The sequence below is a fragment of the Maylandia zebra genome, linkage group LG22, assembly GCF_041146795.1.
Source record: "Maylandia zebra isolate NMK-2024a linkage group LG22, Mzebra_GT3a, whole genome shotgun sequence".
Lineage (NCBI taxonomy): Eukaryota > Metazoa > Chordata > Actinopteri > Cichliformes > Cichlidae > Maylandia > Maylandia zebra.
The window spans coordinates 21590420-21609290 of record NC_135187.1 but is presented as its reverse complement, the minus strand read 5'-3'; the positions used below and the strand labels follow the sequence as shown (position 1 = coordinate 21609290).

The 18871-nt window shown below is 40.7% G+C and overlaps 1 protein-coding gene across 5 annotated transcripts in view; it reads right to left on the bottom strand.

The window, feature by feature from the left end:
• Window positions 1-53: 53 nt before the first annotated feature.
• ppp1r9a (protein phosphatase 1, regulatory subunit 9A) overlaps window positions 54-18871 on the bottom strand; it is a 51750-nt gene continuing 32932 nt past the window's right edge. For 2 of the 5 annotated variants that reach the window (XM_012918281.3, XM_004547916.5), the window contains exons 7-20: window positions 17904-18056; window positions 14957-15010; window positions 14054-14283; window positions 12228-12324; window positions 10622-10757; window positions 8882-8967; window positions 8031-8163; window positions 7878-7938; window positions 5509-5556; window positions 5346-5394; window positions 3832-3951; window positions 3508-3531; window positions 3040-3222; window positions 54-2648 (exon numbers count right to left, since the gene is read on the bottom strand). In XM_012918281.3, the coding sequence (XP_012773735.2) occupies window positions 2466-2648; window positions 3040-3222; window positions 3508-3531; window positions 3832-3951; window positions 5346-5394; window positions 5509-5556; window positions 7878-7938; window positions 8031-8163; window positions 8882-8967; window positions 10622-10757; window positions 12228-12324; window positions 14054-14283; window positions 14957-15010; window positions 17904-18056 (1557 nt within the window). In that variant the 3' untranslated portion in view covers window positions 54-2465. The remainder of the gene's footprint in view (window positions 2649-3039; window positions 3223-3507; window positions 3532-3831; window positions 3952-5345; window positions 5395-5508; window positions 5557-7877; window positions 7939-8030; window positions 8164-8881; window positions 8968-10621; window positions 10758-12227; window positions 12325-14053; window positions 14284-14956; window positions 15011-17903; window positions 18057-18871) is intronic. The other 3 variants (XM_004547917.5, XM_004547918.5, XM_012918283.4) reach the window with 3 other exon arrangements.

The window sequence follows — 18871 nt, the reverse complement described above, 5'->3', positions numbered from 1 at the left end:
AATAGGACACATGCAGAAGAAGAAAAAAGAAGAAGAAACAAAAGCAAACTGTGGACAGTGGCTGCACATTTTATTCAGTGTGACAGGTAGCTGCCCTTTCAAAGTTTTCAGAATGTGACAGCAAGGCAATGACAAAAAAAGGAGGAGGAGAATAAGCACAGCTTTTTTTTAAAGTGAAAGCATGGTTAGCAGTTTGTGGCAAATATCTTTTTGCTATCCCTACATACATAAAAAAGAAAAAACCTTCCAGACATGATTCATCTGTGTCTCTGCCCGCCGGGAGCACTGAGGTCCCATGTATACGATGGTTTCATCACGCCTGGCAAGATCGGTCAAGCACATAGAAAAGATTTGGAATCCCGTATTTAGCTCAGGTCTGACCTTTAAGCATCCTCAGCCCTCTGGAAAACAGCGCACCCACATTGACACAATACAAAACAAGGCTTCTTTAGGACTCTTACAGCATATTGCTTTCAGTGTTTAACTATACATACAAAAGAGTCTGCTGACTGGTTTGTCAGGGTGTGTGTGGAGGGGTATTAATAGAAGGATTCAAGTGTTACAAAACATTTCATGAGAATACATCATGAGCAGTTTATTAGAGTAGCACGGGAGCAGCACTATGGTGGTATTAGAGGAAAACCACAAGCACAATGGGACTATACTACTGACTTTTTTCTCTCGTTGCAATATCGACCTTTAAATCCTTCATTTGATAACAGCCATTTGAATTGAAATCACTTTCTGATCACGTTTGGCAAAAGTAGGTAATCATACAATTCTGGATAAATAATTATTAAATGTTAATAATCCTCTTATTTCGTTATCATAAACAATAGTACACTGCTTCATTAAATACAGAAATAAATAAATAATAACACAATCTACTATCATGTATACCCGCACTGATACCCCATCTATTCTTCTCAGCCTGTTAGCAGCACACCAGACAGGGTCATTAAGATAAAGATATCATCACAGCTGCCTGCATATCTCTCATGGTGGCTGTGGTGTCTCTACATTTAATGTAAACCTATAAAATAATTCCTGGGAATGATAAAGTAACACAGGCAAAATGTCTCTCGGTGAGCTTTGAAATCTTAAAATAAATCGTTCCAACAATGATGAACCAATTTCAGAATAAAGTCCAAAATATATTCCGGCTGTAAAGTTCAATTCCACTGTAACATCAAAGTTTTAGGTGAGATCATCTTTAAGGACAGTTTCTGCACTTTAGGTGTCGCACAAAGCATCTTTATGGCAGCATTACAAAATGTTATTTTCAGGACATTCCAGAGAAATCTGCATGACAAAGCATCGGAGATAATAAAATGACACGAATGAGGACGTCGTTTAGTCTATCGTATGTGTCCTGACGCTTGCACAGAAGAGGGCAGAGTTTGGAAAAATTCTACTAAGCTGAAATTTCTAAAGGCAGCGGCAGGTATTACTTTGTTACTGAGAGAATATAAAAAGAGGTCAAAAGCAGGTTACAAGGGGGAGTCAAAGCAACATTATGCATTTAAGCAAGAAGTTTCATTTTTATCAACTTTTCTGTTTTTTGTGGTTCGGGTTAGGTAAGTTACAAATGTAATAATTACACAGTACCTGAAATCTCTATTAGAACAAGTCCAGTCAGTTTAGTATGTCTTCATCATTTATACTTTAAACGGCTTGAGTATGGTACATGTATACGGTAAGGGGCACTGTAAGCCAGTACGCAGGTCAAATTTACAGTGGTTGCACTTCCAGTGTTCTTACAAGAAATCAAAGCGCTCGTTTCTCCCGGCGAACCTTTAATTTCCAGTTCAATTCCTTTAGGGAAGTTCCAGTGTTGCCTTATTCAGTAGTGAAAGTAAGCAGCATGGGGACACCTGGTGGTGGGAGATGAACACTGCCTCATGTAATCCAACACAAAGACCTGAACTGTATGTGCTTCGTAAAAGCCATAAAGAGATTCCGCTGATCTTTAGATTTGAGCAGGATATACATAAGTCTATTGAAATGGCACATCATCTACATCCTTATTTATCACTGTACATGTACATGTCTATGTCTAAAGGTGCTATGATGGGTAAGAGAAGTCTCTGGAGATGATGTGGTAAGTTACAGAGATAAACTTTTCACAGGCGCACTCTGGATATGAATAAATAAAACCAATTTACAGCTATAAACAGCAAAACAGAATCCATAAATTCTGGCTAAAAACACAGGATGGGTGTAAAATGAAGCAAATGAAGGGCACCATTCTGTTATCCAACTGATCCTTTTGGTTTCGTTTGGTTGGTGAAAAGGTCACTCAACAACAACTGGCAGCTGGGTGTGGAGCTCCACCTTTCAGAACTACTGAACTACTGAGCGGGCGTCCCTCGGGTTTCGTTTGTGGGGCCTGCTGACGTTCTGTTCTGCGAGATGCTACTTGATGTGGTGCTACAGTAAAGCGGGAGGTAATCTGGGGGCTCGTTTCACTCCGCCGCACTTTCTTTACGTGCATCTTTCTGCTGCTGCTCCAGCTCTCTCTTCCGCAGCTTTTCGCGCTGTTTCTCAATCTTTTCTTGGTTCCTCTTGGCCTTTTCCATCATAACTTTGAGGTCTTTGATCTTCTTCTTGATCAGTGTTCGATCCTGGGAAGAAGTGACCCCAAGAGCCTGAAACAAATTAGCAAAAATTGTTTTATATTTATCTCATAAGTATAATTATTTCGCTTTATTTTTTTTTTTATCCTTTATATTTCTTTTGCCAGACCAGTTATGCTCATCTCATAAAAACACTTTATTGTTAGGCCTATACCCTTGGAACTACTTTTAGCAGCAATGAAGTCATAGTTTTCTGAAAACATGTATCAGTCTCTCACATAATTGTGAAGGAATTCATTATCTACTCTTTATGGAGGTTTCATTTATAAACAGCCCTCTTAAGGTCCTGGCATAGCCTTTTAATTACGTTGTTATCTTTGAGGACTTTGACTGGGTCATTGTGATGTGATCTGTATTCGAAATCTAATTAAGATGCATTTAATAACAAAAAGGTTTCTGTTACCTTGAGCTCAGCACTATTCAGCTGAAGCAGCTGCACTCCATCTATATTTTTGGCAGTGAATTCTGGAATATGGTGTTCTAAGTTTAGGCCCATAAGCCAGTGGGCCACTTGCTGTGAAGTCCATTCGGTAATGCTGCGGTTCTGCCACTGGTACTGCTTTGAAAACTGCCCCTCGTCTAGCATCTGAACATACATGACAAGGAAAAGAAGCACATACGATAAAAAACCTATCAGCTCCATCTTTAGTGCTTAATTTGGATGAATAATGGGCTCAAACCCAGTCAACAACATCAAAAATTCCACCGATGCCTACATTCAGCACGTAGAAATACTGAAATTCTGGGGGCCATGAAGAGAAAAAAGATCGTTCCTCACCAAAGATGTGTAGCAGTGAGACACAGACAAATGGTTTACACACAGCTCAACAGACACAGAGACACGCATGCATTAAAAGAACCTCAGTCTCACCTCATCATCTATCATATCCAGACTCTGAATGTTGCAGCATAGAAAACAACAGAAAATGATTGGGTAGTTAACAGAACAGAAATGAAAAAGCTACCTCTGTGGTAGCCTTGCAAATAAAAAAAAGTGCTTTTCTGCAGTAAAAACAAGATAAGCTTTCGTGCAATAATGTAAAGAAAAAAAAAGAAAAACTTTCTGGATGTTTTCTATAAGATTACACACTTTATGCATGGGCTGATTTGAACCAGCGAAGATAAATAAGCTTGTATTTATGGTTTGTGTTTCCATATTGAACATCCACGAAGAAGTTTCGGGAACATTTAGTACCTCATCTGAGGACAGCACCAGCGTGTGTGAGCGTCCTGACATCTTGGCTTCACTGAGCAGACCGCTGATCTCTACTGAGCTGCTGCTGCTGGCACTCAGATCATCGCACAAAGTGGGTGCCTAAGAAATCAACAACACGTTCGTAAGACTTGTGGCGAGCCAACTGGCTCTGCGGCTGAATTTAGCCGATTAGTTGGAACGCTTCTCTGTTATTGATGTTTCTGTGCAGCGTTATGTGAAGCCCAACACGATGTAGATGTTACAAATGTATTTTAAGAATGATTTTTTTAACCTGAGAGAGCGGACGGGGAGTGAATGAATCAAGAAAATGGAGGTTTTTTACTCCCAGAATGTAACTGATGTGCTTCATCGCCCTGTTTTTAAAAAAAATTATGTTTTAGGTGTTTGACAAGCTCCAAGAAGGAGTGTGTGCATATCTGTAATTTTTTAAAGATGCTTGAATAGTATGCAAACTATAAATTTGGCTGGAATTTACGTGGACACAACACTGCCCTGCAGAGAAACTTTATTTGAGCTACTGAACGTTCCTTTTTTCGCCTGAAATACACAGGTTTATAGTTTCGGTGATATATGGCTAAGAGTGTAGAGCTATTTCTTACGCTCAATAACATACAGTAGCTTAACTCAGTCCTTTTAGTCTCAGTACCATCTGAGGTCAAAGTGAGACTAATCTCAGGCTTAGACTGTCAGCTTTCTGGGAGGACTCCTTACCTAAAAGCTCCATAAAAACATAATTAAGAAGAAGTTCTGATAAGATTTATCTTCTCATGTGCACTCTTCTTAAGCTGAGGGTGTCTTGGGAGTGAGAGAGGACTGAACTGGTGCAGGATCAAAAATAATCTCCTTTTTAATCCTATGGTAACCCCATCTGATATTACACAGGATTAGCCAGTTTTCACGTAAGTTCCTACAACTTTAATCTTATTGTATCAGGATGAGGTTTAACTGATTTTATACACATTAGAAAATGAACTCATTCACACTGTGATCAGATTTTTCTGCTAAAGTTAAATTAACACCTAAAATCAGATCATATGTTTGCTAAATCATTATGTTTTTTTTTTACTGAGTTTCATCGACTGTTACACAATTAATTGGGCAATTATAAAGCAAATTATGGATTTCTATGGCTTTGACAAGGTAATTTCCTTTTATATAAGCCCCAAATTACATCTTGGGGTACAAAATTATTTCCATTTCAATTGTTTGAAGCATTATTATTAAACATAAAGGAATACAATACCACATAATGTGAATAGGAGAAGAAGTGTGGCCATGTGAGTGCAGTCTGTTCAACAGAAACTACACAGTACATTAAAGCTACAAAGTGAACAGTAACCTGCAGTGAAAATGCAGAACTTGTTAAAAACTGCACGGATGCCAAGAAGACTTTTTTAAGTGCATGTATAATTGTGCACCACAAAGGGCAAAGCAGACTATTATTCAGAGAGAATCACTATTTACCAAGGTACCAATGACCAAACCTCACACACCTTGGCCTTGAGGTACTCTGGACTGTTCTCTGCTGACGGCTCTGTGGAGCTGAGAGACAGAAAGAGGTGCAGGGAGTTCCGAAATCAGCCATCGTGAAGTAAACATTTTAAATCCTCGTGTTTATTAGATGGAGGGAGACAAGGAAAATGCAAACAGTAATACCTGTTTCCAGGTGAAGCTCTGGGATCTTTGTCCTTCACTTTGGTTTTCCTGTGAGGAGGTGGAGTGGAGTTGAGTAACATATGTGATGCAATTTTTTTGTTCATGTGCTTTGTTAACTATGAACCTTTAGTAATTATTCATACAAAATGACTTCCATAAAAGATCAGTTGTTAAATTGTCTCTCTTGGCTCCTGACGAAGGCGGTCGCACTTTTCTCCTCCCCCTTTCCCTTATCTTCCCTGCTTGGCTTCTCGTGTCCTTGTCTAGTCTCGTCTACTTTTCTACTCTTGCCCTGGAACACTCTCACAGTCTGTTCTCTAAAACCTAAAAGGGGAATTATGGATTTGATCAACTGGTCCCTGAATGCAACTGACACCCTCTTCTCAACGAGAAGCCTGGGCTCGGGTGAGCCTGAGTGTCCTGGAGGGACGTTCCCTGCCGGATACACGATGGACGAGTGGAATAACTGGAGGGTCCTGTGCCTGGCGCGGCTGTCGATCGAGGACATTGAAGACATCTACCTTTTCGGAACCATGATAACAGGGTTCTTGCTGATCGGAGCTGGCTTGGCCCTGGTTTATCGAAGATTAAAGAAAGCAGAATCGGCTCTTCAAAACCCCACAAGGCTGCCCGCTGTGATTGAAGCGATGGGACGACTTGTGACTTCTCGAAACAGGCTCATTGAACGCTGCACGGATAAGATCTTGAAGCTTGAGGCTGCAGTGAAAACTCAGACTAAGACCTATGAGCGAAAATTGGATAACATCATGGAGAAACTCGCGGCTCTCCAACGGGAGATTGAGAGACCAGTGTTGGACTGTTAGAGCGGCTGTAAAATTGACATGCAGTTGTTCGAACTAAAGGAATGCTACCATCATTTCATCCGGCTACCATATAGGCGCCAGCTGTGGTCTCAAGGCTGGAGCTGAACAAAACAAATTTTCACCCTGAGAACAGACTGTTTACTTAGCCTGGCAGGGCGAAGGACACTCTCTCAGCTAAACTCAGGACACACACACACACACATACACACTGATACACACTCATCCCCCTCCATTTCCAAACGCCTTCGATGCTTGTCCTCTCCGGGGTAGATGGCGGGTTGACTGGACCAGCACAGACATGCTGCAGGACCGGATGTGCTGTCTACACCGGCTCTCTCTTACCCTTACCCACCCCAGTTGCTTGTCTTGTGTTTCTATGGTGTATTGACAGTCATGTGCTTTTTGTGCTGGGGTGTTTTTTTTCTGTTCTCAAACTGTTCTCCCAGTAGGAGCTCAGTCTGAGTTTTTTTTCTCCTCCTCTCACCTCATGTTTTGTATTTTCGTTGTTTTTTTCCTATCAGCCTACCTCTCTGACATGTCTTCCCAATGTGATGTTTGTGTAAAGTTCAGTCAGAGGGTTCCTTTGTAAATGCGCACGTGCCATTAGCGTGCTGCCTGCTGTAACCTATAATTTCTTTCATGATTAATAAAGAATTTCTGATTCTGATTAAAACTGCAGACGATAAAATCTGTAAATAAATACAGCATGTTTTATCTGCTCATGTGTGTTCATTGCTCAGCATGTTTGTAAATGTTTATCTGGTTCATTTAGGTACACCTGTTCAACAGCTTGTTAAGACAAATGTGTATTCAGCCAATCACGTGGCAGCAACTCAGTGTATTTAGGCATGGCAAGAAAATCTGCTGAAGCCAAACTGAGCATCAGAGTAGGCTGTGGCTGCAGGTAGTCTGGAGTTTCAGAAACTTGGATGTTCCTGGAATAGCATCTCTAGAGCTTACAGCATCAGGAGACCACACTGGGTACCACTTTTGTCAACTAAGAACAGGAAACTAATGATGATCTGCTGCAACATTTGAATGTTGGGTTCAGAATTTGGCAAAAAAGCATAGATGCATCCTGCTTTCTACCAGTTATTGAGGCTGCAGGTGGCGTAATGGTGTGTGGGAATTTTCTTTATATATTTTGGATTCCTTAGCATCAACTGAGCATCACTTAAATGCCACAGCCTACTCGAGTATTGTTGTTGACCATGTCCATCCTTTTATAACCACAGTTTACCCATCTACTGATGGCTGCTTCCAGCAGGATAAGACACCATGTCACAAAGCTCAGATCACTTCTAACTGGTTTCTTGAACATAACATTTTAGCACCTTACCAAAAGGGCATCCAGCCCAGTACGAGTAAGCTGTACCTAATAAGGTGCCCAGTGAGTGTACACAGCACTGCTCTTTTATACGTGATCCTTGTGTTTGATTAACAACTTCATTTATCAACTTCATTTGACGACATTTCTCTGGACAACGTACGATGCATCAATTCACTCAAAAAGTTAACATGTCATTGCATCATCTGCTGTCTTACCCAGGGTCCAGAGCTGGTCTCTGCTCCTCCAAACTCTGAGAGGGGCTCGGAGACTGAGAACCTGTGATAAGAAACGCCCCGCACTGACATTACTCCTACATCAAATGATGAGCTTAAAAGAGTTCTGCATTATCAGGATCCAGGAGTGCTAACCGTGGAGTGTTTTTCTGGGGGAGCCCTCTGCACTGGCCTGGACCCTAAGTGCTGGAACTCCTCCATCGCAAGAGGCCACACTACGAAACGGACCAGAGTGGCTGTGGGATTGACTTCCACGACCTTCAGAGATCTAACAGCAGAGAGAAGAAGAAACATCAAGTTAATTTAAGAGACCATAAAAATGTGAAAAATGTAACTAAGGAGAGAGCGAAAGAAAAGACAAGCAAAACCTCCAAAGAACTCCCACAGAACGAAGAGGAAATTAAGTGCAATCAAAGAATAAGAGATCTGAGCAGCCAGAGCTGCGCACTAATCTGACAGAAGTCACTTGACATACTTTCACCATTTCTAATTCCTTGCCCTCTTTTCCCCAGGAAGCGCCACAGTGCCTTAGCTTCTGTGTTCCTGCCAATTCTGATCTAGTTCTCGAGTTGTTTATCTAATCTGAACTTGCTGAGTTAAGTGACAGCATTAGCCAAACCCGAGCCTTTCATCCAGAAAAAAAAGACTGTAGCTGTTATTATCACACTGGGAGAGACAATAAGCTGTGACAGAACCACACACTCAATTAAAGTGGCAGAGCAACAAGCGGCAATTAATCCATTAGAAGGAATAAAGTGGAATGGACAGGGGTTAAAGGCCCACAAACACGCACATACCAAACACCCTGTGGTGAAATCTGAGACATATTAAATGTAAGAGTACGCTAATGAGAATAATGGAGCTCGTTTGATTAAAAGTCACATCTGTCTGCATCACGTCTGTTTCATGTTTCAACAGTTGTTAAATAAGAAATCGTGTAACTGTGTTAAGGTTTCACTGAGTAAAGGAAACATGTTAATACAAACCTCGTCTGTGGAGCAGATGCTGTCTCTGGGAACTCCTCCGTAGCCCTTTATTTTGCTGGGTGAGTGGGGAGAGCCCTCCTTTGTGTCTAGAGTCACACCCACACACACAAGAAATGGTGAGCAAAAACAGCTTTTGGTATACCTGAGCACATCCCTTCATGATGACATCTGTCCATCCGTGACGTTTGTTTTTTAAATTTTACTTTTTTTAAACTTCTTAATTTTCCCTGACCCCGTGTCGACACCCACATTAAACACACCTATTAAAAAAACCCATCAACTCAGTTAAAACGTCCAAACTTCCCCCATGAGCGACACTTCTAATTAGGCAGACAATTATCATCGTTCTCCTTATTCCCTGAGTGCGCATGGAGATGCTGTCAGATGAAACAAAGACTGAATCACTTAAATTTCAAAAAGATAATTTCAGCAGACCCTGTATTCTCCTCCCACATGTGCTCTCTCCTTTATATCCCGTTCAAGCCGTATCCCTTGGCCCCTCTTGTTTTAATATAGCATACATGGGCTGCATCATTCATCTCACTGCTGATGCAATCACTCTGCTATCCGCTGAACTGCACCAGATATGGTGCTTCTTCTACTGTTCTGACGGTTACAGCCACTGAAATGAAGCCAGCGGAGCTTAAAAAGACTTGAGGAGAACAAAGCCTGACAGAAACCCTGACAGATGGGCTCAGGACTGATTAGTTGTTTGTTTTTATTTGCAGTAGTTCAGAGTGAAACTGGAGTCAGAGGTTCAAGTGTGAGGATTTTTAAAATGAAATGGATATTTCTATATTATCTACAATGGAGTGTGTGAGTTAACAGTAAAAAACTGGATAATGCAATGTTTTTTAATGTACTTTAAAAGCAAAATCATCATTAAACTGCAAGATTCATTAAACAAGCTAACTTAGCACAAAAGCTAAGAGAGCGACGGCTAGCCAGAGCTAGCAAAATGTGCTAACCAGCATTTTAAGATCTTTGTTCAATCAATGAAGTGTAAATAAAGAAGGCAAATAATCACCATGATTGCTTTTCTTTTTTAATTTATCAGTTTTTTACTGATTCATACAAAACAAACCAATATATGACATATTCATTAGTGAGCTTTAGAGGGACTGGTAGCAGCTCTGGTTTTACTCCCACTACTCCCACACCTGCTAAGCAGTATTAATTTCACTGACCAGTGATTTTCATCATAGTTTTTGACAATAACTAAATAAAATTAATGCACAGGGACAAAAACAAGATGGAAATAGTCTGGAGAGACAAGATCCAATCAGAATTTATTAAGTTGTGTTTTTGGTTTTTATGCTACAACTAGGACCCATGCTCCCTGTTTCACATGAAAATGGGACAAATTTTTAACACTTGTGAGGAAGAGAAGAGCAGACAGACGGACACATTTTGCAATTAATGTAAAGGAAACGGAAATGCTAAACTGTGTTGAGAATCTCTCATCATAATCTCGTGATATTTAAAAGACTAAAACGAAAAGAATTTAGATGCGTAAATTATGATTAAAACTAAATAAAGTTTTAATCAAAAGATAAATTAAAACCACTGCTAAGCTAAGTTAGCTAGCTGCTTGGCTCACCTTTAAATTCCAATAAAATTCTTACAGATGTGAATGACATTGAGCTTCTTGGTAAGAAAAACAAACAAACAAAAAGCAGAACAACAACATATAGAGATATTATACTTTTTCCATAATGGGCAGTTCCCACATAAACAGACCTCTGGCTTGTGTTGCAGCTCGGCTCGGGCTGTGCTGTTGAGCGCTGAGCCTCTCAGAACTGCTGCTGTTGTTGTTGTTGACCTGGATACCGTTCTGCTTCATCAGCTGCATTAGCTCCGACTCTAAGGTTGCAATCTGTAGAGAGGGGCCAACCGGTTGATGTTAATCACCTGTAGGCATATACCTGTCAAACAGCTGCTTTAAAGCGCAGGAACAATTGGTGACATGCTGAGATGATCAGAAAACACATTTATACTTGATCTGAAAAAAGTGGACCTGTAATTCTTTTTCTTATTTTCATATATTTACTGTTACAATTAAATTAAACATGACAAAAGTTTAAAATGAAGAGGTCAGCATCTGTGCATGTAATCCCTATGAGCTACAAGCTCAGGTTTCAAATTACTCCAAACTCTCAGTTTCAGGCAGGTTTTACTAGACTCGGTTCTGTATGATGTCACTGAGGGTGGACATCCTTAATATGGTCAGCTCTGGCACCTCAGAAGATGTTGGAGCTCAGAGGGAGCTAATTCCTGAGTTAATCACGTTCCACAGTAATACCACAGTGGCGACAAAAAGCAAGGAAAAAGGAGATTTCCTCCTTAGAAAGCTAGCTAGGAATAAGCCACTGCAGCCCACAACAGTGTACAAAAGAAAGGTTTTACAGTTTTACCAGTGTTTATGTGGACTGTCACCATCTTCAATTGTATAGTCGGCGTTGGAAATCCAAATCGAGTGGGTTTTCCCATAAAAAATCCTGAGTCATGAATTGGGAAGGGAATGCAGTGACAGCTCTGGCTGTAAACACAGAAGCCTCCCCACCTCTCTGCTGCTCAAACCTTTTGTTTACAAGGGACAGCCAATCAGAAGAAAGTTGGCTTAGGTAGTGGACCTAAAATAGCTTGTTTCATATCCTTGATGAATGAGGGGCTGAACAAAGGAGCACAGACCTAGAAATCAGTTTCAGGGGTTGGCCAAGTGTGTACAAATATCTGAACATATAGTACAATTGTTCCAGTATGTCAGTGTAGTTAAACAGAGACTCTGTGTGTTGTTGTACGGAGGGAGTATCAGAGTATAAAGAGTCTACTGTTTTCCAAAACTCTTACCTGTGCCACCCTCGACTATTTACCCTTTGAAATCCAGTAAAGGAATGAGTGTCGAATGCAAAAAATAAAGGCTTGATTGACAATTCAGCTGTGAAGAAAGGCCTAAAGGTTGATGATTAAACCTCACACCAGCACGATTATCTTTGTGTCGCACTTCCTTTTTATTGAAAAGAGTGAAACGGCAAACAAGAGGCGGCAGAGGCAGTACGACATGTGAGAAAGTGTGACCACTGGGCCTGAGCACATTACAAGAAACACCAAGTGGCAGAAAAAGCACAGGGGGGTGCTCCTAAAGATCTTTATGTCCATGCTGATTATTGGCTTTGAATGTAATTTCACACAAAGCCAGACTGTGTCACTCATTAGCATATTTTCAATGTTATTTAAGGGCAAATAGCTTAATTTTACAAGCCCACTCTGAACAGCTACAAGGCAGGAAGCTATTCAGTTATGGCAAAAATGAAAAGTGGATAGAAAAAAAAAAAAGATAGCTTACCCTGACTTGCAGTCCCTGGATCTCAGCCAGGTGAGCTTTCTCAGCCTCCTCCAGCCGCCTCCTCTCTGCATCCTCCTTCTGGATGAACTCCACCTCTCTGGAGGAACAGGAGGCGGGGGAGAGGAGATGTGTGTTAACACAGGAAACAAGATACAGCTATAATATGTGCATGTGTACATTTCATCATGTGTGATAGTGCCTTGCCTCTCGCTCAGCTGTGGTAATAAGGGAGTTGAGGCTGTTTGAGGATGCCAGAATGACTCATTTTACCCCGATCACGCTGTTCCCGGTTAACACACGCATCTTTTTTTTCCCTTTTACCTCTACTTTACCCCCCTCTATTTGCTTTCCTGTCTCATTTCTTCATCACATCTTAAGTCCTCCCACTGAGGATGTGAGGGAGAGACACAAGGAAGGATACACCTGTGTTTTTTCACTTTAAGCCCCTCCAGATGGATGCTCTCTCCTTAAAGGTGCATTTAAGGGGATTTGAAGACCTCCGTGATGGGAGACAGAAACAATTTCCAGGTCAAAGGAGGAAAGAGCACGCGAGGACGTTTGCATAATGAAAGGCACACAGTCTCTCTCCTCTGCAGCCCAGGCCGAAGGTACAGATCAGCATGGAGAGTTTGTTTCACCGCTTTGCTTCCATTTGGCCTGCAGGGGCACAGCCAATTATATCCAGTCACACTGAAGCTGAGCAGGAGAGGTTCTGAAATCAGTGCACAGAAAAGGAGGGAGTGCTGCACTGCATTAAAATGGAAACACAGTTCTTACTGTTGAACTGGGATAAGGCTTAAAAGAAACATAGTTGGTCCAGCTCACAGATGGAAATGAGGTAGATATTGTTTTTCAGGTTCACTGAGAGAAGTGAGGGTAGCTGTAAAAGGAAAAACAAAGGAATTCATCCAAGTTTTTTTTTAATTAAAACATATGTTTGTAGGATTAATGCTAAAGTACTCATTTGAAAGAGTTGAAGTGTTATAATAAATGTGAGGTTTCCTTCTTAGCTGTTGCTTCTCTCGGCAAGCTGAGAAGAGTACATTTAATGAAAGCACCTAGGCAGAGGTTTCTGACTCAGTTATGCTACAGTAACATATGGAAACAGACTGATTTTGTATGAAGTATGGCTAACTAGACAAAATTTATCGCACATAAGTCTTTTTTTTGCCCTGATTTCAGTCCCTCAAGAAGTAATCAATGTTTTTTTCTTACATAATATGCAATATTCATAGAATTTGAAACTATGAAACTTTGTTAGGACATTCTTGTCTCCTTCCCATTTTTAATCACTCGGATGTTCAGTTTTTAGTTTTCCCAATGCACTAGCTTCCATAAATCATTTCTGATTAACTGCTAGCACACATTAGCACATTAAAATCTGAAACTGAGTGAAAATAGTGAACCGAACCTGGGATTGCCAGTATGTGACATCATAAATACCTGCAAGATCATATATAATCATATAATATCATATATAATTTATATAATCATATAAAAGACTATAAATAGCCTCACTGAAGTTACCTCATAGATGTGACTATAAATTACAATGATTTTTTTTTAAATTGTGTACATTCAGCATTCTTTCAGTTGGACTAATGTTGTAAGCTCAGATAAATGACCCTAATTAGAAAGTGCATGATTAGTTATAGTAACCTAAGTTGCTGCCGGTGTCCAGCAGACTTACATTTTCAAACTGTATTAGCAGTTGAACCCAAAACACTGTCATTGGTCCAATGCTTAATGTAACTGAGATTTCATGACCGAGAAAAATAAACACAGTGAGAGGTCCAATGTGATCAGTTTAACCAGAGTTCACTCACTTCTGCTGGAAGTCTTTGATGAGCTTCTTGGCTTTGTTGTACTTCTTCTCCAGAGCCTGGTACTGGGCCTGGGCCTCCTTCAGGTGTTCATTGACGGTGTGGCAGAGCGTCTGCGCCTCGATCCAGTAGCTCTCCAGCTTCAACATCCTTTCCTTGTTCTCCTCGATGCTGGCCTTCAGCTGGCTCTTCTCCTTCTCCCAGCGCTGCTTTTCCCGCTCCACTGATGCCAGCTGCAGGACAAAATCAGCATTGTCCAATAATGTCCAACACTATATATACAACATATTACACATATACACATGCCAAAAAACAGGCACTTTTAACAGGATATGTAACCAATATTAAGTAAGAAGTTATAGACTGTTTTTTAATTGTTAAAACACGAGCTTGTTGGACGTTTTGAAGGTCTCAAAGTAAGACAAAATCAAACCTACAGTTATAAAATCAGCAAGCAAAAGCTAATAAAACTGCCTTTTTGGAGCAAAGACTTATTAAGAGTACAAATTGCATCACAAGGAACATCGTTACTGTCATGGAAAAAGCTTTATAGGCACCACTTTGATCAAACTGCATATGAATAATACACCGTTATTTATATGCATGCAGGCACAAATGCATTCACAGAGACCCTGACAACACTGAGTGCGTCATGCAAAGAGACAACACTACCTTCAATAGTTGTATAAAGTGTATTTAAAGTATTTTAGCTGTGGATTGTTTCTGTAAAACATCTCTCGCTTATAACACCAAAGTTTATCTCCCAAACATTTCCACCAAGCTTGAACCGCTGCTCACCGGCTATCCTGACCCAAGTCTCACATTGATTTAAAAATCATGTAAACACTGACAAAACACACCCACAACCAGTCGCCTGATTGCCCAGAGACGGTTTTAATCCCTTACCTTGTTTTTCAGTTTCTGGATCTCGGCCTCGGTCACCGTGTGTTTGATTTGGAGCTGTTGGTAGCAGAGGAGGAGAAAAAAAGAAAACAGGAGAGAAAAGAGAGGGCGGTCAAGAATCAAATGGATGGCTGAGCAGGCTCTCTGTGCCGTCGATACAGCGTGATGGACAGAGGCAGCCGACTCTGTCCTCCCCCTGACAGCGTCCCAGCTCCAGCACTGACATGCACTCTCAGAGGAGAGGCAAGGAAAGCTGAGGGATGCATGAATTGCTAAGTAGTTTAAAGAAGCCATAAAGGGAAAAAAAAGTCATACATTTTCTAACATGGAATAACGTTTTGCATTTTTAATGCAATGTTAAAACTAAAACTAAACTACAAAAAAAAAATCTAAGAAACTTAGGTGTTAGTTAGATGTACAAGTGTATATGGGTGGTCCATTAGAGGCAGACAGGAAGTTAGATAATGACTGAGCAGACATAAACAGGAGAAGAGGAGATGCAGAGAGAGAGAGCAGGATATGGAAACAAGTGAAAGCTCTGAGAGAAAAGTAGAGGCGTGACACACAGAGCACTGGCCGAACTTTTTTAAAGTACTAATACTGATACTCATACTTTTTTCTAATTACTCCTCCTGAAAAATTCTTCTTTCATTATGTTTGAAAGCAAATATCAAATTCTTATATGTATATACTGAAAAAGTGTTTCTTTGTTGCAATCATTCACTATCTCTGTGTGAGCTGATGTACCTCCAGTGGCAGAAATTAGTTACAATACCAACAGTTCTGCTTCTGTTTAAAAATTCACTTTAAAGTTTACCAAAAGTTACTGTGAAGTTTCAGTAGCGCAAGTTAAGAAGTTTTCACACAACTTCAAATAATTTTGGTAGAATCACATCAGGATATTTTTCACACTTCTCCTTTCTCACATGTCACACACGGCAGGAAGTAGGTGGCAGTGCTAGAAATACTCTGTGAGGCTGAGAAGAGGGAGCTGCCTGGATAGGAGGCAGTGCATGATGCACACTCACTAGTAGTGAATGCAAGAGGATATGAGCTGTTCTGTTCACACGTCAGTGCAATCCAACATCACACAGCTTATTTATTAGGAGACTGACAGGTGTTCGACGTGTGTTCTTAAACACACGGCTACTGTGTAACTCCAAGAAAACTTCAGGGCTCTGGTGCATGTGCAAAAATAGCAAGAGGTAGTTGTGTAGCTTTCGAGGTTCCAATCTTTTGGTGCAAAAGTTAATCTGCTTCTGCATAACATCTTCTAACAACTTCTAGAAATCCTTGGACCTAGTGAGTCTGAATAAAGCTCAGTGATGCAGCAAGTCTAAGAGGGAACAAAGGAAAAGAAATGACTGACTAAAGTGGGTACATGTTGGGATAATGACTGTGTTAGACCTGCAGAGCGTTACATTTTTGCAGAGCTTTCATTTTCTAATATAAAGAGTCATCCTCCCCTTTTTTTAAAGAGGTTTGACTAAAACTGGGGGAGAATATTTGGCTGTGTCTACAAATCAGTGGACATCTGATAGATAATTTACTTATCGCTCACTCACACTGGAGTAAAAATAGGACAGCAACTTCCTTGAGACCAAAAAAAAATGTGGTGGTGTCTCAGTGATAGCGCAGATTTTCTTTTTCATTTAGGAGTAGTTTGCAGAGGGTGAGCGCGCGACACCGTCAACCTCTGTGGATCACAAAGCGAATACACTGCACTCGGACTCTGACTGACTGCAGTCAGATGAGAAAAATTGGTGAAGGTTTAAAAATAATTGCTGCCTAAATTATAAATACAGATTTACAATGTGGGTCAATCTATGTAGACAGTGACAATTTATCTCAATTAATCATCATATTATCAGTGAAAGATTGCAACAATTGCAAACTTTAACCATTCGACTCAATTCAATCAGAAACTGACTGTTTCTTATCAACATTTTTTGTCATCATTAAAGTCACAGCTGACTGCAGATGGTTGCAGACCTGAGACCGTTTTAAAGCAACGCCATCACAAGTTTGGTCGTGCCAATTTTTTTCATAGCACAATTAATCATTGCTGTTTCAAACAGCATCTTGTATCATCACATTTTCTCTCTGTCATTTACAAAAGCCTGACAGCCCCATAGTCAACTGCTTCCTAAAAGACTCCAAAAACAGAGGCGTTTAAGAATGAAAGGGAAAAGCTGAACTATGGGAGAGAGGTCAAGAAGCAGAGAAAATGACAAAATGGAGTAAAAGCACACACCCTGAGCCCAGGGAGTACATTATATTTTCACTCGATATCCACTGCAGTGCCTGCAGTGCAGCTGGAGCCATTTGTTAAATGTGTCATACAGCAATTGTGGAAGGCCGGTGGTGCCACAGCGCTGATGGTAACGGTGTTGGAGCGCGAGATCGATATTACCAGCTTTTTAGCAGCATTAAAGCATAAATGAGTTAACTGTCAGTAAATTTATGTTCTGTTTCATTGCTGTAATCTTCAAAGTGAGTTCACTGTTAGCGAAGGTAGCAGAGGTTCAACAAAGAGAGCTTCTATTCTGAGGAACCCAGTGTGTGAAGCGCTGCCAAGATCTGGTTCAAAACCAGCTTTATGGTGTTCACTCTCATTCTTATTCTGGGAGTTTCGACTAAAAACACGGGCAATTAGGTGTAATGAGGACTTACATCACTTTGTGTTCACACCTCTAATCATTCAGATTAGCAATTAGGGAGGGTAAGCGGATCGCAGATCTTAACAAAAGCATCATTTTGCCAAGTTAAGCAGAGGCTCTATTGTGTTTGTCTCTTCTGTTGTTAAATTTAATTACCTTTTTTCAGTAGCTAAGCAATTCTGGTGGCTTTGCGGGTGTATTTGCAATGTACGCTTCAAACCACTGACAGAGAAAAATGCTGTAGGCTCCCATCAGTTATGTAATCAAGACTCAGCGGCGTTTCAGGTTACCTCTCTGAACTTCTGGTAGAGTTTAGTGGCGTCCAGCTCCGACGGAGACAAGATATCCTCCGTCTCCGGTAAGTCAAACACTTCGATGCTCTTCTCTCCTCCCGCCACTGTTGTTCCTGCCTCCTCCTCGTCTGTGGCGTATTCTCCCGTCTGCTTTAGGAGGAAATGTAAAATCACACGTGGAGACAATTATCTGCATGAATATTTAAAACAGAGCACAAAATATAAATCCAAGTAGCACACACACTATTTTTTAATCTTTACTGTAAAGCACAGATGGTTAATATTATCACATTTATGAAGAATAAATAGAAGCAACCAAGGTTGGTTTTCAGTCTGTCTGTCATTCATTTTTAAATGACAGAGGTTTTATATTAGTAAAGGGTCCCCGGGGTCTTGTAAAAGTGACATTTATTTGCATGCTGTCATCACAAGTCTGCAGGCACAGCAGGAAAGAGCCAGCAGAACTTCTACAAACTTTAGTCAAGGTTGATATCTATACAAACTCGCACAAAACCAGTGAAATGTGTGACAGATGTCACTTTAAGTACAGTGCGAACGCAGCAGCGGTATCTGAGGTGAAATGACTAACTGAACAGGCAATTAGCCACTCCTACAGTGAAGCCAATACAGCTATTAGCATTCACCCTCCAGTGAGAAGTTAACAGGCTGCAGAATAGCCTAAACGGACAAAACAGATAACCTGTCAGGCTCCAACTGTGACATTTAATTATCCAAGGCTGTAATCATGTTGGAGGGGATACATCCCCCCTTGGATTCAACTATGATCAAACTGCCCCTGCCAGTAATTTCTGCAGAAAGCAGTTGCTTTTATTTACTTTTCATTACAAGTAGAAGACACAAGACACCCAAACCTAGATTTGGTCTCGCCAGCAATGCTCTGGTGGTTACAGCCTTGTATTTGTCACCTTTTACATCCTTTCCATCTTCTTTCGTCTGACTACCCG